General features: G+C 47.7%; 1 protein-coding gene across 2 annotated transcripts; it reads left to right on the top strand.

Annotated features, from left to right (window-relative positions):
- The first annotated feature begins 1,657 nt into the window (after positions 1-1,657).
- On the top strand, positions 1,658-7,684 carry PLAU (plasminogen activator, urokinase). 2 transcript variants are annotated; one of them, XM_031028298.2, is made up of 11 exons: positions 1,658-1,816; positions 2,111-2,198; positions 2,681-2,714; positions 2,864-2,971; positions 3,302-3,476; positions 3,662-3,753; positions 4,083-4,299; positions 4,519-4,667; positions 5,222-5,362; positions 5,726-5,874; positions 6,543-7,684. In XM_031028298.2, the coding sequence occupies exons 2-11, from the start codon at positions 2,142-2,144 to the stop codon at positions 6,717-6,719; spliced, it is 1,299 nt and encodes a 432-aa protein (XP_030884158.1). In that variant the 5' UTR covers positions 1,658-1,816; positions 2,111-2,141; the 3' UTR covers positions 6,720-7,684. The 2 variants fall into 2 exon arrangements, with proteins under 2 accessions (XP_030884158.1, XP_081680192.1); XM_081824066.1 differs by having other exon boundaries at positions 1,711-1,816; positions 2,089-2,198.
- The last annotated feature ends 17,877 nt before the right edge of the window (positions 7,685-25,561 follow it).

Here is a 25,561-nt window from a genome sequence, read left to right as displayed (position 1 = left end):
GTGAGTTACAGGGACTCAGCCCCCTTTCCTCCTATTCGGGGGGACAGTCCTTCTGGGTAGAAAGAAGTGACCCCCAAGCCCTGGTTCCCAACACTAGGGGAAAGGGATGGGGCTGACTGCTGTGCGCCATCGCCTCTGTCTGAGGAATACATGCTTGTGCGTGTCTGTACAACTGTGTGAGCTTGCCCTCAGGCAGGAGGAGCGGGTGGAGTCCTTTACACATGGTCTGTCTTCCTGGAGGCCAATCTTGTTGGAAAAACAATTATTTTATCTTATTAGAAGCGAGGCTTTATGATGAAGTCTTAGAATACTAAATACATACGCATTTTTTTAAAAAAATCTGTAATTGCGTTTTTGGAATGGGTGATACAAAGGCATGTTTTCAAAAATTTAAATAGTGCAAAAAGGCATACAGTCTAGTTCCGCAATTCCTCTCCTCAGATGTGAAAACAGAACTTCCTACCCCTCCACAGCTTACTGCTTATGTTAACAAGGCTCTACTATTATTTTGTCTTTATTAACTAACTATACTCTGGCCCAGGCAAATAAAGGGATTGTTTGCTATAGGAACTTTTTGAAAGATCCATCAATACTTCAATAGGAAGCATCAATAGTTTGTGCCCTTAGACTTTGTTCTACAATCCTATAATATCATACCACGATCCTTACCCAATCCTTATCAAGCCCTCACTTTCTTTTCTTTTTTTTTTTTTTAAAGATTTTATTTATTTATTTGACAGAGAGAGAGGGAGAGAGAGACAGCGAGAGAGGGAACACAAGCAGGGGGAGTGGGAGAGGGAGAAGCAGGCTTCCCCCTGAGCAGGGAGTCCGATGCAGGGCTCCATCCCAGGACTTTGGGATCATGACCTGAGCGGAAGGCAGACGGTTAACAACTGAGCCACCTAGGCGCCCCAAGCTCTCACTTTCAAAGACCACCCTTAAACCAAGCTGCAAATTCTCAGTAAAATCGGACCTTGCCTACACGCTGCCCCCGCCAGCCACTGCCAAAGGCCCTTACCTCCGTAAGCAATAAACTCAACTTTGTCCTATTTACTGGTTATGTTGATGAATTTTGGGGCGCTAGTATTCACAGCCCTAGTTAGCAGGAGTTAGGGCGAGTCACTTGCACTTACTTTCTTTTCAAAGATTTTATTTTTAAGTAATCTCTTACACCCAACCTGGGGCTGGAACTCACAACCCAGAGATGAGTCCGGTGCTCCCCAGATTGAGCCAGCCAGGTGGCCCCGTCAAATGCATTTTCACGTTGAGAAAGAGACTTGGCTCTAGGAGCTGCGTACTATGCCCCTATACCCAGGGTTCTGAATCACTCTCTTAGGCAGTTGGGGGCCGAAGGTGGAAAGACTGGAGAAGAGCTGATTTAGGGGATCTGGGAAGAGACAGCAGAGCTGGACAGAGGAGAGTCTCTCTCTAGCGCGATTCGAAGGCCCTCTGCACTGGGGTGGGGCCCAGGCCAGGTGAATGGGAGGAGGGGGTGAGGAATTTAGATGCCTCTCCATCTCTCTGTTCAGACCTCGCTCGTCCCCTCCTCCGGGGACCGCGCTGCCCCTCACTCTCAGTCAAGGTTATGGAAGCCCACGGGTCCAGGTCGCGGCTGTCCCCAGGGAAGCTGAGGCGAGGGAAGGGTTGGGGAGATCCCAGGCTGGGGCGGGGCCTGGCTGGGGCGGGTCCTGATATAGAGCCCCGCAGCCGGCTTAGCAGCACAGCGCGGCGATTGGAGCCCCAGAGGCCCGCGGATTGTCAGAGTGTCGACCCGACCCGCCGTCCCGGCTCCGTGTCCCTCCTGCCGCAGCTACCGGTGAGTGCAGGCCACCCTAATTGCGCAGGGCTGCTCCTGCGGGCTTCCCTTCCCCCGGCCCCGGCGGCCCCAACGGCCCCCGCCCGGCAGCGGCCGAGCCTGAGTCACCGCTCCCGGTGCCTGTGCATCCACCTGTGGGGTCCGGGCCCCTGAGCCCCCAGCGGGGAGGGACGGCTGGGCCTGGGGAGCCCCGCTGGAGACCTAGGGATTCCTGCCCTGAACTGCGGTAACCCAGCCGGCCCACCTTCTCGCTTCTCCGCTTCTACCTCAAGCTGACTTCCCCCTCCCGTGCAGAGCCGCTGTCTAGAGCCCCAGCCTCGCCACCATGAGAGTCCTGATGGCGTGCCTGCTCCTCTGTGCCCTAGTGGTGGGCCACTCCGAAGTAAGTGGCTTTCCCGCTTTGACCTATGGCGGCCGGAGGGGGCTTGCAGGATCCTGAACAGCGCTGGGGGGGGTGGGGGGTGGGGGGACGGGGCTGCACAGGGAGCTGGAGTCCTCTGGATTCCATCAACGGCGGGGCCAGACCATCTCGGGTCGGGGGTGGGGGGGACAGGACAGGGGTGGCAGTGGGAATCCTGAGAACTAAGGGAGTTGGAACTTTTGGGCAAGGGAGAAAGAAGCCGCAGAGACTGCTCACCCCCCCTTCTTGGGCCCTGTATGTGAAGCTTGCTTGAGTCAATCCGTTTCTCCCCGCTTGAAACCTATGATCTTCCCTGTGAGGGCTAGTTAGATGTGAACAAGGTGAAGAGAGAAGGAGCGGGAGGAAAGGGTGAGATTTGGGCTTGGGGCCAGTTTGTCCTCCCCCTTGAGTCCCAGGAGCATGGGACCTTTGCTGAGCTTTCCCCTCCCCTCCATCTCTTCCAGGGCAGCCATGAACTTCATCCAGTGTCTAGTGCATGTGAGTATCCACCCATTGCACAATATCTGACTGTACAGACCTCTTGAAAAGCCTCAGGGGGCAGCCCCTCCCTGCCCCTGCTGCAGGGCTGGCTCCCCCTTGCCTCCTCCCATGCTCCTTGCTTACCACGCCATCTTTGTGATCCCCAGCAAACTGCGGTTGTCTGAATGGAGGAACATGTGTGTCCTACAAGTACTTTTCCAACATTCATCGATGCAGCTGCCCAAAGAAATTCCAAGGGGAGCACTGCGAGATAGGTATGGGGATCCTGACTCTAACTGGGGACGGGGGGCACCAGAGATTTGGGGGCAGGGAGAGATGGGTGGAATGTGCAAGAGCAAGCAAGAGTTAGGAGCTGGAGGTGGAGTGGGGGACATCTTCATCCCTGTGTGAGATACACAGTCAAACACAAACCCATACTGTTTCATGAATCTCTGGCTGCACAAATGCGGGATGGGGAGGGAAGGAGACCCTTTCTAGTGTTTTCTGCCAGGGCTGAAATCATGTGAGGCCTGACAGGATCTCTAAAATGCCTGTCTGAATTTCCTCTTCTTTCTAATACCTTTCATCCTCACATTCTTCCCTAGATACATCGAAAACCTGCTTTGAGGGGAATGGTCACTCTTACAGAGGGAAGGCCAACACCGACATCATGGGCGAGCCCTGCCAGGCCTGGAACTCTGCCGCTGTTCTTCTGAAAGAGTACCATGCCCTCAGACCCGATGCCCTTCAGCTGGGCCTGGGCAAACACAATTATTGCAGGTGAGGTGGGGGCAGCAAAGACCCTCCCACAGCCCCACAGGAACCCTTGCTACCATCCCCTGTGTTTCCAGAATGCTGTCCATAGCATGAGAAAAGCAAGGCCTCTGGCTGAGTTTTCCCTGGAGGGGAAGGAGAGGCGTTCTGGGTGGGAATGACATCCCTCCCCTCCAACTCTGTGTTACCAGGAACCCGGACAACCAGAGAAGGCCGTGGTGCTATGTGCAGGTTGGCCTAAAGCGGCTCGTCCGGGAGTGCATGGTGCAAGAATGCTCTTTTGGTGAGTGTCATTGACCTGTTTATGACAGTAGGGTGGAAGGGGACAGTAGGCTGGAAGGTGGAATGGGATCATTGTGGAGGTAGCAGATGGAGGGATGAGGGGAGACGGGGATGGAGTGGGGAGCACTGTTTAGGGAGTGATGGGCCATAAAGGTAAATAGATAGGGGGAGGGGCTATACATGGGGTAAAGGCTCCTTTACCATCCTTCAACCATCATAGGAGGGTTGAGGAGGGAGGCCTGCCTGGCCTTGAAAAACTGGGAGGATAGAGGGTAGAGAGGGACACTATCTTACTTGCCTCCCCGAGACATCCTTCTCTTTCTTCTCCAGGAAAAAGTCCCCTGTCTCCTCCGGAAAAAGAGTTTCAGTGTGGCCAGAAGACTCTGAGGCCTCGCTTTAAGATTATTGGCGGAGAATTCACCACCATCGAGAACCAGCCTTGGTTTGCGGCCATCTTTAGGAAGCACCGTGGAGGCTCTGTCACATACCTGTGTGGTGGCAGCCTCATCAGTCCTTGCTGGGTGGTCAGCGCCACACACTGCTTCATGTATGTCCTCTGTCTCTTCTCCCTGACCCTCCTGCCTTACCCCAAACACATCTCGTTCCCCTTCCCAGCAAAGGATGCCACTTAAATTCTACCCCTTTAGGCCCCTTCCATGCAGTCCACGGCCTTGGGGGCAAGTCATGCTTTGAGGTCACTGTGGAGGGGGAGTGACAAGATCTCATGAGATCAGACTATCTATCTGACAAGACTCCCCTCCCACAGTAATTACCAGAAGAAGGAGGACTACATTGTCTACCTGGGTCGGTCAAAGCGTAACTCCAGGACACCTGGGGAGATGATGTTTGAGGTGGAAAAGCTCATCTTGCATGAGGACTATAATGCTGACAGCCTTGCTCACCACAATGATATTGGTGAGTGGAAAACCCTTATCTGCCATAATGATGATAGTTGGAGGAAGAGGGGTCCAAAAAGAGACCCAAATGGGAAGTTGAGATTGTAGGGGAACTGAAGATCCTGCTTTATGTTGCGAAGGGCCTACTGTTCTTCTGCAGAATCCTTGAATTTCCAAACAGCCTCCTCTAGATGGCAATGGCCCCATGAACGTATGGCATGGGCTGGGAGGCCCCTTCTTTTGTTGGATACAACCTCTGCCTGTCCCAGGATCTGGAACTTAGAGCACTGGGCTGAATTTAGCCCATCTACCTCAGCCACCCATACATCTGTATACAGCAGCCCTGGCTGGCCAAGCCCTATGTCAGAAGCTGGAATAAAGCCCTTGAGGCATGGGGCAGGGGAGGCTTGTTTCAGGTAATAAGCTACCAGCAGACCTTCCAGGATGACCTCTGACCCTAAACGATTTAGGGATAGACATCCAATCCTTCAGCATTTGGAGGGGAGAAATGGTGACCACCTGGCCAGGTAGAGATCTTTCCCACTGACCTCTCCTGCTTCCCTCTTCCCCCAGCCTTGCTGAAGATCCGCTCCAGCACAGGCCAGTGTGCACAGCCATCCAGGTCCATACAAACCATCTGCCTGCCTCCATGGTCTGGTGATGCTCATTTTGGTACAAGCTGTGAGATTGCTGGCTTTGGAAAAGAGAATACCAGTAAGTGACATTTAGGGCTGGCCGAGAGGGTCCTGGGGGAGTGTTGTAACCTGGAAGTAAGCTCAACTTGATCTAAAGAGGACTGTGGAGATAGAAATGGGATCATTGTGGAGGTAGCAGATGGAGGGATGAGGGGAGATGGGGATGGAGTGGGGAGCACTGTTTAGGGAGTGATGGGCCATAAAGGTAAATAGATATAGGGGGAGGGGCTATACATGGGGTAAAGGCTCAGATTTGGGTGGGAAAGAATAAAGGCTTTCCCTGGTAGGGACACTTTTTGGTCCCCTCCCTGGCAGAGAGTCCCTGTGGGAAGGCTGGACAGACACATCTTAATGTAAACTTCTCCTTGTTTCCTCCATCCAGCTGACTATTTCTATCCAGAGCAGCTGAAAATGACCGTTGTGAAGCTGGTTTCCCACCAGGAGTGTCAGCAACCCCACTACTATGGTTCCGAAGTCACCACTCAAATGCTGTGTGCTGCTGACCCACAGTGGGAAACAGATTCCTGCCAGGTGAGAGTTCCAGTCTCTCTTCCTGTCACCCCCACATCTCCCCTGGGCTCCTGGGCCTGTCCCCGCCAGCTTCGGGGAGCCTCTCTCCAGCCAAAGCCCCAAGAAGTCAGAATTAGAGCTCAGGTCTTAGTTTAAACTAATCCTTCTGTGTTTCCCAAACATCTGTCATGAGCCTGGCTCTGTGCTGGGCACTACAGACTAGAGAAGGGAAGGGAATAAGACCCTGAGAAAGAGGAAAACAATAGAAAATGATACAACTCAGTGCTCAGGGTGTGGTATGAGCTGTAAATGATCAGATGTTTGGGAATGGGACATGAGTACCAATTAGGTGGTCACAAAGAGAATGTGACTGTAGGAATTTGAGGAGGCAGAGGGAAGAAAGGAGACTGTTCCAGTTGAAAGATACAAAAATGAGAATGAGCATGGCGCACTCTAGGATGGCGAGGAAAAGGGTCTGAGGATGTAGATGGAGTTGTGGCAGGTAGCAGGGCTTTGCAAGCCAAGCAGAGGATTTTAAACTTGATATGGTAGGAAATGGGGAGTCACTAAGGACTTTAATTCTAAGAAACTCTCTCTTGTCTGCCTCTCGGGCGTGATTGGGTGATTGCATCAGATGGCTCTCTTCTCCCTTTTCCCAGGGCTCACCTTCTGTGTCTTTGGCTTAACAGGGAGACTCCGGGGGGCCCCTGGTCTGCTCTATCCGAGGCCGCCTGACTCTGACTGGGATCGTGAGCTGGGGCAGTGGATGTGCCATGAAGGACAAACCAGGCGTCTACACAAGGGTCTCAAGCTTCCTGACTTGGATCCGCAGGCACACTGGGCAACAGAATGGTCTAACCCTCTGAGGCTCCCCAGGGAGCCAAGGGAAGAGAGGGGTACCACCCACTCCCAAGCTGACTATCATTTTTGCAGTAGAACCATCTGCATCAGCTCTATATAAGGAAGAACCTGAGGAAGATAGGCTCTTGCAAAGATGGTTTTGCTTGTGCTGCCCACCCAGGGTGAGCAACAATAGCTTGATCCTCAGATACGGGCCTGGGTGCTGAGTACCCAGATCCCCCAGGGCCAGGATGGAGGGATGGCCCTGACCCAGGATGGTTATTGACCAGTTGTTTGTCTTTTTCTGAACTAAAGCCTCCTGGAGTGAAAAATGCCATTTCCTGTGCATGGGTAGAAGGAGAGCCAGCACTCCCAGCAGTGGGCATTCATGAGCCCACCGTTGGGAAATGAATAATTTCTCAATTAGGAGGTAGAACAGAACCGAGGTCCCTTGAGGTAGCTTGGCCACTGTGGAACAGTGGCTGGGGGAGTGGAGTCATTAATGACTTGAGGGAAGGGCTCTGACATTCCATGAATGTATCAGGAAATATTATATATGTGTGTATATGTTTGCACACTTGTGCACGGGCTGTGTCAATGTGAGAAACAGCTGGTGTTCCTGTGTTTGACTGCAAGTCTAGATATTTCCCTACACTGAATGGACTATGATGCCACATAGAAGGGTCTGTCTGGAGAGGTCCTGGGTCACTCCTAGGGCCTCTTGGGTCTCTCATGTGATCATGCCTATGAATGTATCATTCTGGGGCATGGCCTGTGACCAGCACTTAGTTTTCAGTTTCACTTTTACACAGATGTTCTTTCTTGGCCAGTTATCCTTCTATCTGAGTTTATCTGAGTTTATCCAATCCTCACTGGGTGAGGTGAAGACCACTCCTATACACTGAATATTTAATAATTATGTTCTGCTATTTTTATTTATGTCTATTTTTGTAATTTTGAATAAAGATCAATAAAATATGATTTTTCTGAAGACTTTGGTTCTTTCTTGGTACTTGTATAGGAGGGAGTTGGGGAGCATAAAGAGTGGAAAATGATGATGGTGGCATGTACTCCAGAGTTTCTTAGGGGCTGAATCTCTGGATTTAATGGGGCTTTGGGAAGTAGAGGCTAGAAGATTTGTAGAGTAGGTCCTCCATAGTACATCAGGTACAGCCTGGTGTTCAGGCTGCGTATCAACCATCAATTCCCTCCTTAGCCGGATGCCTTTGTACAGTGCACATCTTGTACAGCTGTACCCAGTGATCCTCTAGGATAAGTCCCACCATATTATCTTCACTCTGCCCATACCAATCCTGGGGCTGACCTCAACCAAGGAGAATACCTACATGAAAATTGCTGATCCAAAACCTGGCCCAGCTTGAGTGTGGCATTCAGGGAACAGAAAACAATTTCCAATCATCTGTGTGAGGGGCTGGTGCTAAGTTTTCTCAGTGTGTTAATGGAGCTCGTGATCAGTCACTGCAATCCCTAATATTAGGGTACTCGGAATCTAGAGCTAGATGGTATCCTTATGGAGGGGACCACACATTTTGAACCAAACATTGGTTTCTGAAGAACTGGGGTGTAGAAGGCAGGTGGGTGGGGCACCTGGGTGGCTCAGTCGGTTGAGTGTCTGCCTTCAGCTCTGGTCATGATCTTGGGGTCCTGGGATCGAGCCCTGCATCAGGCTCCCTGCTCAGCGGGGAGTCTGCTTCTCTCTCTCCCACTGTTGCTCCCCCTGCTTGTGCTCTCTTGCTCTCTGTCAAGTAAATAAATAAAATCTTAAAGAAAAAAAAAAAAAGAAGGCAGGTGGGGAGATACAGCTGGATGCTAAAATGTTGGCATTTCCAAGCTATGTTAATGGGTTTTGGCAGTGTTTCTTAACAAGTCACCTGACAACATTTTTAAAAATATATACATGTTGATGTTCCACCCACAGAGATTGTGATTCAGGTCAGGGCTGGTGCCAGGGCTTGTGAATTTAGAAAAGTTCCTCAGGTGTTTCTGTTAAGCACTCCTGATTGAGATCCTTTGGGGACAACTGGCCAGATTATGTGAAGGGCCAAGTAAATTCAAGATATGGTCAGTATGTGTTCTCTGTATGAATAGTCAGGTTTCTGAGTGGAGTTTGGGGTGCAAGTTCTCCTGGGCTTCCTGTTCAGAGGCTCCCTAGACCATGGGCCCCTGGAGGGCAGGGACCCAGAGTATTCTGCTTTTAATCCCTATAATCAAGCATGTTGTCTTATTTATTGTGATACAGTGGTTCAAAGCATGGATTATAGAGTCAGGTGGTCTGGACTAGAATCCTGGCTCTGACACTAGCTGTGTGACTTGGGAAAGATTCATAACCTCTCTGTGTCCCAGTTTTCCCATCTCTAAAAAAGAGATAATAATATCTACCTCCCAGGAATGTTACAGGGATGCATGAGTTCACAAATGCTGGCACCCAGTAAAGGCACAAACACGATGGCTGTTATTACCAAACTATGTAAATTCTTACAGAATCGAGTGGAAGCCCCCTCCGCTCTTCCGACCCAGGATTGCATTAGTGGCTTCTGTGGCAGCTGAAACTTGCCAGGGAAGAAAAGCCATGATGTGAAGCTAAGGGGCCCAGCCCAGGCTGAGTTCCTTCTCAGCCTCTGCGTTCCCCCCCACCCCCAGGGGCCAAGAAAGATCCTGTTCTAACATGAGCCGTTCCAGCATCAGGGCTCACACACACTGAAAACAGGAAGTATGAGCCTCACCAGCCAGGTTGAGCAATGACACTGATAACTCTTTCCAGACCATTTCCCAGCCACCACCCAGACCTGACACCCCCAGCTCCCCACCTCCACCAGCGCCAGTTGCTACCTCTTCTCTAATCTCTCTCATGGCTATCCAGGCCACTCCTGCACTCCAGCCACTCTAATCATGGCTCTAGATACTAACCTGTCACTCTGGGGTCTGCCTTCTTCTAGTCTTCACTATGTACAGGGCATTGTGTTTTGTTTTTGTTTTGTTTTGTTTTGTTTTCTAAGTAAGTTCTATGCCCAACATGGGGCTTGAACTTATGGCCCCAAGATCAAGAGTCACATGCTCTACTGAGTCAGCCAGGAGCCCCTGTGTTGGACACCATGTTAAGTTCTTCATATGTGATCTGATTTAATCCTCACAACAGTCCTGTGAGGAATGTGCGATCATTACCCCATTTTGCAGTAGAGAAAATGGAAGCACAGAGGGAGATTGAGTGATTTGTCCAAGGCATCACATCCAGTAAGTGGCAGGGCCAGGGTTCAGCTGGCTTCAGAGTACACAGGCCCAGCATGGTGACATATGACCTCCCAGCAGGGCCTAACTTCTCCTGGGAAAAGCCCCCCTTTCACCCTCCCTATTTCTAGGCTAAGTGTATCAGAATTTCCACCCCTGCCTATATGATATTTTATATTATATTATGTATTATATGATATACTATATGATATATTATATTATACTATATTATATATTATAATCTTTTCCTCTTTAAAGATTCCCAGGTCAAGTGAGGAGACCATACTCAGTCACCAGTTTCTAAGTAAAATTTCACTCTTCTCAAGCTAACCTCATCCTTTTCTGCTGAAACCTGATTTCATTGAAGTGGTTTCCGTTTTCACCAGAACCCCCCCTTCTGAAATATTCTGTGGCCCATTTATCACAAGGACTCAGCTTGATTTCCACTTATGCCAACCCCCCACAACAACCACACGCCTCACCTACCCTCCACACTCACTCCCAGTGTGTCCATCTTCCTCCCCAGCAGCAAACATTTGAACCTTCCCTTTAAATCAGATACAGTGGCAGAAGTTGCTGAGGTGTTTTTTAAATAGCACTACTATTGAGAAATAATTCACGTACCATACAATTCAGCCCCTTGAAGTGAACACCTTAATGATTTTTAAATTCACAGAGGTGTGCAACCATCAACACAACCAATTCTAGAACATTTTTATCACCTCAAAAAGAAACCCCTTACTCGTTAGCTATCACTCCCTTTTTCTCCCCATCCCCTCAGTCCCCTAATCCACCTTCTGTCTCTATGGCTTTGCCTATGCTGGACATTTCATACAACTGCAATCATATAACATGTGGTCTTTTGTGACTGACTTCTTTTGCTTGTCATATGTTTTCCAGTTTCACTGATGTTGTAGCATGTATCAGCTGAGTTTTGTTATTTTTAAAAAATATTTTATTGATTTATTTATTTGAGAAAGAGCATGTGAGCACAGAGGGAGAGGCAGATTCCCTGCTGAGCAGAGAGCGGGACGTGGGACTCCATCCTAGGACACCAAGATCACAACTCGAGCCGAAGGCAGACGCCCAACCATCTGAGCCACCCAGGCGCCCTGTTGCTGAGTTTTAAATAGCAAATTGGGAGAAAAGATAGTCTTCTGACCTTGCAGTCCCATTGAGAGTCATTCAACAGATTAAAAAAAAAAAAAAAAAGGGACACCAGACATTGTTTTAGATGCTGGAGTACAAGAATGAATGGGACATAGTCCTAGTCCTCAAGGAGCTCACAACTTTGCAAAGGAGAGTCTCTCCTTCTCCGGCCCAGCCAGGAGACCACAATTCAATGTGATAAGTGCTATAATAAAAGTATGTAAAAGGGCAGGGAACAATGATGAGGAAGCAATTAATTCTGCCTTGGGAAGTCAGGGAAGACTTTATAGAGGAGGCGATATTTCACCTGGGCCTATAAAGATGCAAAGAAATTTGCCAAACAAGGAGGAGAAAGGCATTCTAGGCAGGGAAGATCATGAAGACATGAAAAGGCAAGGCATTCTCTCTCTCTTTTTTTTTTAAAGATTTTATTTATTTATTTGACAGAGACACAGAGAGAGAGGGACCACAAGCAGGGGGAGTGGGAGAGGGAGAAGCAGGCTTCCCGCGGAGCAGGGAGCCCAATGTGGGGCTCGATCCCAGGACCCTGGGATCATGACCTGAGCCGAAGGCAAACGCTTAATGACTGAGCCACCCAGGTGCCCCGAAAAGGCAAGGCATTCTCAAGAAATGATGACTAGGGGTGTCTGGCTGGCTCAGTCATTAGGGCATGTGACTCTTGATCTCGGGGTCGTGAGTTCAAGCCCCCGATTGGGCATAAAGTTTACTTTTGAAAAAAAAGGAAGAAATGATGAATCAACTGCTGTGCTAGAGAAAAGAGTTGGGGGTGTTGGCAATGAACAGGCAGAGAATGGGTGGGGAGGAGCTGGTGGGATACAATTGATGAGGATCCTTAGACAGGGCTGATAATCAGTAGTAATCATGAAATAGCTACTGTTCCGAGATTCCTTTCCATGTGGCCTCCTACCACCCAGCCTCTTTCCACTTCATGATCTAGCAACCATAGGGTTAAAGCTGGACAGAGGGCTCCCTCGAAGGAGCCTCTGAGACACTCCCCTCCTCCATCAGCCATCCAAGTGTTGGTACTCTGAAGTCCTGCTAGTTAAATATTTTGAATATTACCTCTTTCCCTCAGATACTATTTTTCAAAATCTGGAAAGTTAATTAAGATCAAGGAGCCATAAAAAAATTTTTTTTTTCCTTAACTAAAAATTTTCACCCATAGGGGCACCTGGGTGGCTCAGTCAGTTAAATGTTGGACTCTTGATTTTGGCTCATGTCGAGACCTCGGGGTTGTGGGATAGAGCCCTGTGTTGGGCTCTGCACTCAGCAGGGAGTCTGCCTGGAATTCTCTCTCTCCCTCTCTCTCTGTCCCTCCCCACCCCTGAATAAATGGATGGATCTTAAAAAAATTCTACCCAATTATAAAATAACTGTAAAAGTAAAATGCTCCCATAGCATTTCATAGCTTTTTTAACATTTTTGGTTTCTTGTGTCTCCTTTGCAATCAACCTCCTCTACTTGGCCTTGAATATTGGGTTCCCTAAGGCCTCATCCTAGACCTTCTCCTTTTCCCACCCTAAACTCTCCCTCACACAGTCTCATTCACACCCAGGCTTAAATTACCACCAATAAACAGTTGGCTTGCAAATGCTTATTTCCAGCCAGACCTATTCTTATTTTCTGCGGTCTACTTGACACCCTCTTTTGATTGTCACACACAGGGCACCTCAAACTCAACCTGCCCCAAACTGACCCTGTCTTCAGGCCCCAGCCTGATGAACTTCCTCCATCACTCTCTGTCTCAGGTGATGGCACCACTTCCATTCACATCCAGAAACCTAGGAGTCATCCTGATGCTTCTCTCCTCTCACTCCCCTTATCCTATCCTGGCAATTTGCCTCATAGCTCTTGAAGTCCTCCGTTCCTCTCCATTTGCACCACCACCGTTGGTTGAGCCACCATCATCTCCTGCTTGGACTACCACAATAGCTTCTCAACTGGCCTCCCCCATTTACTCTATCCCTACCCCCACTTCCTCCCACACCCCCACCAATCCATTCTGGAGAAATTTTTTGAAAATGCAAGTGTGCCTAATGACTCCCATTGCTCCTGTCTGGCTGTCCTGGGCAGCGTCTGGCCCCTACTTCCTCTCTAGCTCCATCTGGCACTAACCTCTCCCAGTCTTGCCCTACTGTGCCATTCTCTTGCTCATCAGTCCCTCTCTTACCACGGGGCCCTTATTCATGATGTTTCTTCTGCCTGGGACTTTCTTTGACTAGTTAAGTTTTTCCTTGTGCTTCAGAGATCATTTCCTCAAGGGAGTCTTTCCTGGCCTGCCTATATTTGTATAAGATCCCTCTATTTTGTCCATAGTCTCATGGCAACAAGTACCACCTCTTTGATGCACTTGTAATTGTTGCAATCTTACCTTTGCTGCATCCGTATTTGATTAGTGTTCGCTTTTTCATCAACTTATAACCTCCATGAGGGACGATGTGTTTTTGATAACTACTGTATCCCCAGCACCTAGCACAATGTCTAGAATATGGCAGACATTTAATAAATATTTATTGAATGAATGCATTTTGATGCATTTCTTTCCTTTTTTTCTATCTGCTTCTTTTTTACATAGTTGTGTTCACAGTCTATACATAATTTTGTATCTTGTCTTTTTCCTTTGAGTATTTTGTCATAAGCCTTTTCCTACAGTGTTACAAATATCTCCAAGCCTTGTATGTACAATGTAGCTAATAACACTCACCCAACCTAACTTTCTGGATTCAGGCATCATAGATAAAGTATGTGAACGTTCTTTGTAAACTGTATATACACACGAGGCAGTATTATTTACATTTAAAAGGAAATGTAGGTGCCCTCCCCACCCTTGCCTTTATACCTCCCTTCCTGGGGCTTTTTTTTTTTTTTTTTTTTTGGTGCCCTTGTTCTGTGGGATCACCTAGTTAAAAGTCTAAAATAACTCATTAACTTTTATATGCTACCAGCCCAAGGACATTGCATTTTTTAAAAGGACTTCTAAAAGAAGGACGCTCAGGCCAAGGTGATGAGGTCTGGGGGGTGGGAGGGGACTCAAGATATTCATTGATTCATTGATATATCTTTCATTCGTTTAACAAACACTTATTGAGAGTTGCTTCTAGGCCTGGCACTGTGCGGTGTACTGGGTGTGGAGGTAGAGGCCCTGGTCTCAGCTTCAGTGGGATAAAAGGTCAAGTGGGGAAACAGACAAGCAAATGAATGGAGTATAGTGAGAGTATAGCTATGAGGATGATGTGCAAGATGGTCATGGATAACTAAGAGTGGAGTCTTGGAGGGCAAACATGGAAAGGAGAAATGACAATCTGAGCAGAGGACACAGCATGTACAAAAGTAAAGAGGAAAGAGAATGCAAGGGGGCACTCAAGGAACTGTAGGTGGTTCAAGTGGTTGGGGTAAAAAGCAAGTTTGGTAGAGGTGATTCATTTGGAGGGACTGGTGAGAGCTGCAACCTAAGGGCCTAGAGGACCTTGCCTGCCACATGAAGGACTTTGGACTTTATTAGGGTGGAGAGTCAGTAAAAAGTTTGGGGCATGTGACAGCAGTGTGAACGATGGATTAAAAGAATATTCGTGAGCCTAGATAATATTATGGACAGAGAAAACTGGTTCAGAGACCACTATGCTGAGCCAAGTGGGAGCTGAAGAGGGTCTGAACCAGGGCATTGGTAGTGGGGTGTGAGGAGAGTGTGCAGATATGGGAGATTTTGTGAAGATAGGATTAATGTGGTGCCTGGCTGGAAGGGGGGGGGTGTGGAAGGAGAAGGAGGTATTATTTGGCTTAGCCTCCTGCCTTCAGACAGGTAAGACGCTGCATAATTTTATAGCTGAGGTTCTACCATAAGTGACTTCCCTAAAGCCATATCTAGTAGGTAGTTGAACAAACTAGAGTATTTACTGGTGGAATTTAGGGGGTCAGTATCTACAGGGCAAGCTAGACCTGCTGATGGTCTCTGTGACTCTGTCCACCCAAATGGAGAACTTCCCGATCACCAAAATCACTTAGTGATGTTATCCAAACCTGTAGGCATTGATGCTTATTGCCCAAACATCCCAAGTCTGTTCAGCCCTGTGACTGTGGTTCTGACTCGAGAAACTTCTCCAAAACCTCCAGTCCTGTGATGCACTGTCAGTGAGTTAGTAGGTGGGCCTGTGGCATATATAAGGGGATCTGCAGACTCGATCTAGCTGTTTGCCCTCTGGCTTCCTAAAACTGACACATGACTTCTGGTGTTTGGGCAGGTCATGTGCACTTAGCACGTAGCCAAGTTCTGCAAGTGAAGTGTGAAAATAAAGTGGATTTTGTAAGAACTTTGGCTGGTTGGGTTCCCAGCCCAATCCTTCCATCCCCCTGCCATCTGTGGCCTGCCAGTTGCCCTTAATTTTTCACTCCCTCTTAATAAAAAGGACAGGGAATGACTTTCCTCTCTCAGTTGGCTTTTCTCATCTTTGCTTTTTGGTCTCTTTAGCTTTGCTCTCCAGAGCACGTGTACAGCTGAGGTCAATACCATTGGCGAGCAGGACTCTATAGCCTCAGCTTGGCTTTTCCCCTAATTACTTTGGTGACAAAGGTGACCTCAGATTTTCTCTTATTACTCACTACACCTGCATACGCTTCACCATCCCAGACTGAGAGGCTCTGCCAGGGAAGCTCTAAGCCCTTGAGTCCCAGTAGGGCCGAACGTGTATGTGGAGTTAACAGCTATAGATCATATCACTTTTATTTTCCACTGGAATTTGGCCACCAACCCTGGCCTTGGAGACCTATTAGATTTATGTCAGGATGCCCCATGGTGAACTTACCAGAAGTCCTTCTCTGATAACCCTTCTTGTAGCCCCCTCAAGTCAAGACTCTCTTGGCCACTTGCCCTAGCCCTTGCTTTCTCCTTGGCTAGACTCTTTCATGGCTGAGAGAATCAGGAGAAAGGATGGAGAGAGGCACATGGTGAGATAAACACTTTGCTTAGAACATCAATCTAAAGTGGTCATTCTCTGGGGGGGCCTGCCTGGCTCAGTTGGTGGAACATGGGACTCCTGATCTTTTTTTTTTTTTTAAAGATTTTATTTATTTATTTGAGAGAGAGAATGAGAGACAGAGAGCACGAGAGGGAAGAGGGCAGAGGGAGAAGCAGACCCCCTGCCGAGCAGGGAGCCCGATGTGGGACTCGATCCCGGGACTCCAGGATCATGACCTGAGCCGAAGGCAGTCGCTTAACCAACTGAGCCACCCAGGCACCCCTAGGGACTCCTGATCTTGAGGTTGTGAGTTCAAGTTCAAGCCCCATTTTGGGCAGATAGCTTATTTTAAACGAACAAAGTGGTGGTCTTCCAACTACGGTTCTCAAATCAGCAACTTCAGTATCACCTGACACTTGTTAGAAATGCAAATTATCTGGCCCTCCCCCAGACCAACTGAATCAGAAACTCTAGAGGGGGAGCCCAACCATCTGTGTTTTAGGAAGCCCTGCAGGTGATTCTGTTCCATACTCAAGTTTGAGAATCACTGATCTAAGGCATTGATTCTCAGACTGCAGTATGAACCCAAACCACCTGGGGAACTTGTTAACCATAACCTGGTTAAACGAACCTGGACTGGTGTCTGGGAAACTGTACTTTTAGCAAGCTCCCTAGGTGATTCTGATATTCATCAAGGGTTGAGGATCATTGATCAAAGGAATTCATCTTATCAATTAGCTGAGCCTCCTGGGGAGAGAGCAGACAGAAGGCTGTGGAAATGTGTCTTAAAGTTCCAAATGCCACCTGCATCTGACCCTCTGGGGAGCTTGTTAGAAGAGAAGGATCTGAGTATCTAATGTATTGAACCTGACTCTCAGGGCCTGAAGCCCTGGCATTTACATCCAGAGTTCTCTAGGTAATTCTTAAGCATGTGAAAGTTGGATAACCCTGGAGCAACAGGTTGGCAGGTGTTCTCAATGATAGTATGCACATTAGAATCACCTGGGAGCTTTAATCATGACATACCTGAGAGTCTGCTTTAATCCGTCTGGGCTGGGGCTTCAGTACTTTTTACAAGTCTTCCCCCTCCCTCACCCCCAGCCCGTCCAGCCGCATCCACATGATTTTAAGTATTGTTAGGGTTAAACCATCCAGTTAAAGGATGATTGCAGATCTGGGAAGGGTCAGGAAACAGGAGAAAGTGAAGGAGTGCCAAGGAAACGGTTTGTGGAAGCCTGGGGGGGAATTCGTTTTAAATGTCAAGTTGGAAGTCTAGAGGAGATAGAAAGGTGGAAAGTGCCTTGGGTGGAAGTCTTGAGTGATACGGAGCTTAGTGGATGAAGAGGGTTAGTATATTAGTTTCCTGCTGCTGCTGGAAGAGGTTATCACAGGTGAGTGATTTAAAATAACACAAATGTTATCATTTTACAGTTCTTGAGGTCAGAAGTCCAAAATGGGTCAGCAGGGCTGCGTTCCTTCTGGAGGCTCTAGGGGAGCACAGTCCATTTCTTTGCCTTTTCCACCTTCTAGAGGCTGTCTACATTCCCTGACTCATGACTCCACGTCATTCCAATCTTTGCTTCTGTCATCACATCTCCTCTTACTCTGACCCTCCTGTTTCCCTCTTTTTTTTTTACTTTTTTAAAAAAAGATTTTATTTATTTAACAGAGAAAGAGACAGTGAGAGAGGGAACACAAGCTGGGGTGGGAGAGGGAGAAGCAGGCTTCCTGCTGAGCAGGGAGCCCAATGCAGGGCTCGATGCGGGGCTCGATGCAGGGCTCGATGCGGGGCTCGATCCCAGGACCCTGGGATCATGACCTGAGCCAAAGGCAGACGCTTAACCAACTGAGCCACCCAGGCACCCCCTGTTTCCCTCTTTTAAGGATCCCCTTATACATTGTGATTACATTTGTCCCCTCCCAGATAATCTGGAATAATCTCCCCATCTCAAAATCCTTAACTTAATCATATCTGCAAAGTCCCTTTTGCCATGTAAGCTAACATATTCACAGATTCCAGGGATTAAGATGTGGATATTCTTCAGGGTCATTACTCAGCCTACCACAGTCTGCCCTCTGGGCCCCAAAGATTCACATTTATCTCATATACAAAATACACTCACTACATTCCAACCTCCCGCAAAACCTCAACCTCATTAGAGCATCAACTCAAGTCTAAAATCTGATCTAAATCTCATCAGCTCAAAATCCTCACATCTCACCATCTAAATATTCTAAATAAGATATGGGTGAGACACTGGATACAATCCATCCTGAGGACCATTTTCCCTCCATCTGTGAACCTGTGAAACTCAAGAAACAAGTTATCAGCTTCCACGGATAGGCACTGAATAATAGTTCTAGATATTCTCACTCAAAAAAGGAAGAAAAGGGAAGGAAAAAGGAAGTCACAGGTCCTAAGAAATTCCAAAATATAGCTGGGCAAACTCCTTTAGGTTTCAAGGCCTGGGAATAATCTTCTGTGTCTCAAGACTCTAACCTCTGGGTTTGCCCCTCTCTCTCTGTCGTTCTACCTTTTTCTTGAAGGGTAATTCTGTTTGCAGCTGAGTAATTTTATCATCTTGTTTCTTGCCTGTAGAATGTTGGGAGTCTGTCAGCCTTCTTTCATTTTGTTTTTTCTCAGTCCCTTTAAGTTCAAGTTGATAGTGTGTTTGCCGGTATAAAATTAACAAGAACCTTGTGGGTCTCCAACGTATGTCACAGGCATTCACTTCATTAGACAAAAGGCTCCTCCACAGATTTTTCCTGGATGATCCCACCTCTATTTCTGGATTCTGCTGAGATGGTTGTGGGGATTCATGAGTCACATGCCTAATATTTTCGACGAGTCCTCTGTGTAAATGAATACCTTTTGATCCTTTCAAGGCATTAACAAAAGGTTGTCTAGTCACACCTTTGGCTTTCTCTCCAGAGTATTCCTTTCTGACAGTGAATCTCCTAATTTTAGCATCATTTCCAATCTGGATAGGCTGAGATTTTCCCAAATTACTAGTCCTGCTTCCTTTTTGTTTATAGTTCTTCCCTCAGTTTATCTCCTTCTCTCACATTTTACCATAAAGAACAAAAATAAGCCAGGTTGCACCTTTAATACTTTGCTTGGAAATCTCCCAAGCTAAATATCCAAGTTCATTCCTCACAAGTTCTGCTTTCCATAGAACTGAAGGATACAATTCAGATAAGTTTTCCACCACTATGTAACAAAGACCCTTCCTCTCCTTCCTCTAGGTTTCAATAAAATATTCCTCACTTCTAAGCCCTCACCACCATCACCTTTAATGTCCATATTTTTACTAACATTCTGTTTATGATGATTTAGATATTCTCTAAGACAACATAAGTTTTCTCTACTGTGCTCTTCACTCCCTTCTCATTCCTCACTAGCAGAGTTTTTAACATCCATAATTCTACTAACAAGTCTGTTCAAGGCAACCTAGGATTTTTCTATCATTCTTCTTAAAATTCTTCTGTCTACCGCCTACTGCCCAATTCCAAAGCCACTTGGTTTTTAAGGTATTTGTTATATCAGCACCCTACTCCTACTACCAAAATCTGTATTAGTTTCCACTGTTGTGGTAACAAAGGACCACAAACTTAGTGGCTTAAAATAACACAGATGTATTATTTTATTGTTCTAGAAGTCGAAAGTCTAAAATGAGTCAGCAAGACTGGACCTCTAGGCAGAATCTGTTTTCTTGCCTTTTCCAGCTTCTAAAGGCTGCCTGCATTCCTTGGCTCATGGTCCCATATCACTCTGACCTCTGTTTCCATCATGACATCTCCTCTTTTCACTCTGGTTCCTCTGTTTCCCTCTTACAAGGACCTTTGTGGACATTGGGCCCACCCAGACAATCTCCCCATCTCAAGATCCTTAACTCAACTGCATCTGCAAAGTCTCCTTTGCCAGGTAAGGTGGGATTCATAAGTCCCAGGGATTAGGATGTGGACATCTTTGGGAGGTCATTATTTAGCCTACTACGGTGAGCACAGCTTAATAGGAGTGGAAACAGTTGCTATAGGCACAGTGAAGGTCAAGCCAAGGTGAAGATTTCCAAGATAGAGTCCAGCCTCTCCCAGGGTTTGGTTGGTCACCTCTGGCCAGCTCCAGGAAGCCTCTGGCATGGTTGAGATGTTGGGTCAGGTGCTGAGGCTACCTTAGGATCAGTATGCTTATTGGTACTCCTCAGGCCCTGGACTTTCTCCTCAATTCAGAGAGAGGAGAAGGCAAATAACATTTGTTGAAGGCCCACCAAGTGCCTGGGACTCTAGGGGCCTTTACTTCTGCCCTCTCAAAGGAGGGTTGTGGCTTTACCCACTGAGGTGCTGGGAGCTGCAGGTCAGGATGGCTGGTTGCCCATGGGTGGAGGGGGATGAGAGGGAGAAAGGAAAAGGTGTTAGACAAGCAAAGGATCCTAAGGCCTTGCCCTTGGCCTGGAACTCCAAAGTCCTTCACAGAGCAGCATAGGTTCTTAGCATCCAGGGTCAGGCTTGTAGTGGTCCCCGCAAACCCCAATGGCTAACGTCCCTCCTGGGCAAGCAGATGTGTCATGTTGGTGAACACCTCTCCCTCACTGGCACCTGTGTGGTGACTCAGACCCCCAGGTAGAACCCAACCCCATGGGAAATGACTAAGCACTGAAGTTTGCTTCCTCTTTTGGGGAGGGAGGAGGAAGCCTGAAGCTGGGTCTGACCCTCCCTCTCCCTCAGATTTCTCAAGGTAGTGAGGGAGAGGGTGAGACTTTGTAGGTGACAGTGCCTCAGTGGATGTCCCCTAGAGCGTCCCCACAGCTTCTGCTTTTATTCTGTGTATGTGTACGTATGTGCGTGTGTGTGTCTGTGACTGTGTGTAGACAGTTTAGGAGATTTGGGGGTGATGGCCATGCTGGGATCTACCAGATTTCCCCATTGCTGTCTGTCACCTCTGCCCTCTGCTACCTCCTACCTTTGAAGAGAGTCAAAAGTTTGTTTCCTGCCCCAAAGCATCCATTTTCTTGAGTATGGAAAGTGGGATTTGGGGAAGGGGAGGACTCATGCTGGTTGCCTGGACTGGGGTCCTGACAGTGGGGTAGCACAGAGGGAAGCCTGGTACTAAATTACAAAGGCTCCATTTAAAGGACATGGTTGGACATCAACGGAAGGCTGCATGGTACTATAGTGGCCTCTAGGTGAGGAGACTAGGTAGCTGGAGGATGGGAAAAGGAGCCTTACTTTTCTCCATATACCCTTTTTAAAAAAAAAAAAAATTTATTTATTTATTTGAGAGAGAGAGACACCATGAGTGGGAGGGGCAGAGGGAGAGGGAGAGGGAGAGAGACAATCTCAAGCAGACTCCCTGCTGAGTGTGGAGCCTGACGCAGGGTTCGATCCCAGGACCCTGAGATCATGACCTGAGCCAAAACCAAGGGTCGGACGTTCAACCAACTGCACCACCCAGGCGCCCCCTCTATATACCTTTTGATAACTCGAATTTTGTTCCATTTTCAAATACTACCTATTGAGATGGAAAGAATAATACATGGTTATCTGGGAAGGAAGAGAAAAGAAGTTTTTTTCCCGTATTAGTGCTGAAGCAGTTCATAAAGGTAGCCGTTGACTGCACACACATTACAAAGTCCCTGTTGGACATCAGGCCCTGAGCTAGGTTCTGGAGCCTCTGCATAGAGCAACACACCCTCCCTTGCCTCACAGAGATCCCAGTCAGGACAGTAGTTCGGAGAACTGGGTGAGGGTCAGAAGCATGATGATGGTAAATGCAAAGGAGGCTTCTCTGCCCTGACTTGGGAGGTGAAGCCTTCCTGGACTTGGTGCTTCCCGCACTGAGACTTGGAAGGTATGCTTCAGTTAGCCAGGGGACGGGAGGAGAGCACCAGGCATAAGGAGCAACGTACATGCAGTACAAAGACCACAGGGGCCATAAAAAGGTTGGCTGCTTCCCTGGAATGGCAAGTAGTCAATAGCTTGGAGTGTTGAGTTAGAGGCGATGCTGAAGAAATAAAGTTTGAGAGGGAAGGTCAGAATGAAATGTTTTGAAATGTTTTATAAGGCAGTTTAAAGTCAGTAGTCACCCTGAAAGCAGGTATGGAGCCCTGGGGCTCAGGGGTAAATAATAACCCACAGGCCTTGGAATGCTCCTTTGTGCCAAGCACTTTAATCCTTTTACATGAGTTACTTCATTTAACCCTCCCAACAAGCCTATGAGATATTTATTATCATTTTTCTCTCTTTTATGAGGAAATTGAGGATCAGAGAGGTTAAATTCAGCCAGAAACATTATAGGGTCATATAGGAAATAGTGTAGATTCTAGGCATACAGCTAGCCCAGGGCAGAACTGGGGTCTCCCCAGGCACTCAGTCTGCCATGCTACCTCCTCATTCCTATAGAGCAATGGTTCTCAACAGGGAGTGGTGATTTTGTCCCTCGGGAGACAATTGGAAGTTTCTGGAAACAGTTTTTGTTGTCACAACTGGGGAGATGCTACTGGCATCTAGTGGGTAATTAACATCCTTCAATGCACAGACAGCTACACACAGCAAAGAATTATCTGGCCCCAAATGTCAATAGTGCCATGGTTGAGAAATCCTGAGACTGAGAATAAGCCATCGAGGGCTGGCACAGGGAGGTAGCCAGAAGGTGAGGGTGAGACTTTGGGAAGAGACATTTTTAAAAAGGCCTTGAACATACTTTACTCACAGTAGCAAGAGCAGGGGTCAGCTACAACAAAGCCTGCGATGGATTTGGCACATCCTTTTCCCGGTGTGTTCCTGCCGCTCGGAGCACCAGCCTTAAGAGCTCAGAGATGGCCACTAATGAGTGATCCTAGAGTTACCCAGAGCTAACTGAAGTTTCCTGATGCCTAACAGACCCAAAACTGCTAAGGGGATGGCCACCTCCTCACTGGCATATTCTGACAGGCCACAGCTCCCAGCTCTGGTCCTATTGACACAAGGTAACTGATTTACCAATCTATACTTTCAAAGAATGATAACACCCAGCAGCAGCCAGAGACCAGAGATACAAGAAATATATTGGAAGTCCTTATTGCCTGAATTTGCTATTCTTACAAAGCCCTTAGTACCCCTTCCACCTGGGTCAGGAGAGAACATTAAGTGGGTTAGCTGCTTATTCACTGATTTAACACACCAGCCAGGAGCTCTCACTTACCTTTCTACCTGTAAATTCTAGAATGGGTGTGGATCTTTAGAGGAGGCATATAAAAGCTCAAAGGATTGGGCAAAATGTTGCCTTAAGTTTCCAGGATTTTTGTGTTGGGTACTTGAACTCCCGAGTGCTTTAAATTCTGCGTATCTTTTGATTTCTGATCTTTTGTTTTTTTTTTAAGATTTTATTTATTTGACAGAGAGAGACACAGCGAGAGAGGGAACACAAGCAGGGGGAGTGGGAGAGGGAGAAGCAGGCTTCCTGCGGAGCAGGGAGCCTGATGTGGGGCTCGATCCCAGGCCCCTGGGATCATGACCTGAGCTTAACAACTGAGCCAACCAGGCGCCCTCTTGATTTCTGATCTGTAGCTGAACTTTTAACTGTTTCCCTCCTGGTTCTTGTCTGGCTCTCTGGTTTGACTCTTGACACATGTGCCTGTCCTAACTGGGTTTTCTAGCAGGCCCTGTCCCTGTCCCAGGCCCACATGAGTCATCAAAGTCTTGCCTCAGTCTGCCCTATTCCAGTTTTTTTGTCTTGCCCACAGTGTTAGCCCTGAGAATAAGGAAAAACTAAGCCTAGGACCTAGGCTCTAAGAGCTTTCAGGAAGATCCACCTTTTCCTACATCTAAGAGTCCAAGTTAGAGAGTCAAATTCTTCTAAACATCTCGTGTGTCCACATGGAAATTTTCTGAGATATTAATAGATATGAAATGGAACAAAGAGTTTTGAAGCCAAATAAGTTTGGGGAATGCTCAAGGGTAGCCTTGTAGCCAAGGCTACAAGGCTTCTCAGAGCCTTGAAATGCTATGGATAGAATAAATATCCAGTAGAAGAGATTTATGCAGTTCATAATCCAGTATCCAAAACCGTTGCGGCCAGATGTATTCAGAATTTGGAGTTTTGCATATTTTAATAAGATAATATAGTGAATATGCTATTTATTCCATAGCATCCCCAGCAGAGTGGAACAGGCCCTGTAATCACATACTTCTGCAGCAAAACATATGGACAGTCACACCAAGTAGGTTAAATAAAGAATCTGAAAAACTACACATCATTTAGGTCAGGTTTTGAAACCTGAGTGATGAAAACCTTTGTTTTCAGGACTCTTTTTGACTTCAACATCGTAAATAAAGGAGCATGGAGATATATGTATATATGTTATGTTGTCCCTGGAACATATTTGGCCACAGAACCCTATTTTCCAAGAGCTTCCAGCAGGACTAGCATTGCATAGACTCTTTAGGATACCCTGAGCTATTAGTCTATAATATAACCTTCCCAGGACAGGAACACACTGGGGACCTAGCTAGTCATTCACGTTAGCCCTATCATTTCCCGTGCCAACCAGATGAGATGGGGATTCTGACAGTTGAACAAGGAGGAAGAGGTTGAAAGTGCTGAGCACCAGAGCAGAAACCATAGGTGGTTTTTTTGGGGGGGGTGCGGCGCAGTGCCGGGGCTCATGGTGCTCATCCACCAGGTCCCAGGAAAGAAAAGGGACGCGCAGACAAGCAGCATTGTGGAAATATGGTTGTTGTTTTCTCTTCACCTGCAAAAGGTTGTTGTTCTGAGTGTTGCTGAGAAGAGGCTCAGGCACTCGGAGGGCAAGATGCTAGGTCTCTGGGAAGATGACTTCCTGTTGTTCAGGCCTCATGTCCCAACCCAGAGCGGAGGTGGGGTGGGTGGGGTGGGCTGCACGCCCGAGGCCAGTGTCCCCTGGGTAGGGAGGAGGATGTTGGATTCCTGGAGAATTTCCAGGAAGACTTCCTGCTCTGAGAAAAACAACACAACCACAGGAAAAGGCTCTGGGGCCTATGGGGTGGGAATAATGGCCTAGCATGGAAGTTTTGGGGGGTTAGAGGCTTGTGCAGAGAACAGCTGGGAGCAGAAAAGTCTCCCTCTTGCCATCCAGCTACATTCCTCAAGCCCACTGAGTGCATTCCTTCACCTAAGGGTGACAGGCTGGGAGCTGGAAAAGGGGGACCAGTAACTTCTGATACCCCCCTTCTCCACTTTGCACTAAGTATAATATTTCACTGTGGCCTGGCCCTTGGAGGAGGGGGTGGGGAGAGTAGGCAGTGGACCGGAAGGGCCATTTGGCTAGAGCCTCCCATTGATGAAGGGCCTTAGATACAGACCTGATATGTGGGGCTTATGTATCCATCACAGAGCTGCACTCACTCTCACTCACTGGGATCAACAGAAAACGTGCATCCCCAACATGTCCCATTACCAGACCATGGCCGCTGCAGTGTGCTGTGAATTGTTTTCACACAGCTTGTGAATGGTACCATTATGTTGCAGTATGTGTGTGTGTGGG

The sequence above is a fragment of the Leptonychotes weddellii genome, chromosome 6 (assembly GCF_054177405.1).
Source record: "Leptonychotes weddellii isolate Sample4059 chromosome 6, ASM5417740v2, whole genome shotgun sequence".
Classification (NCBI taxonomy): domain Eukaryota; kingdom Metazoa; phylum Chordata; class Mammalia; order Carnivora; family Phocidae; genus Leptonychotes; species Leptonychotes weddellii.
Note: the sequence above shows the minus strand (reverse complement) of the source record. Positions and strands in the feature narration are given on the sequence as shown.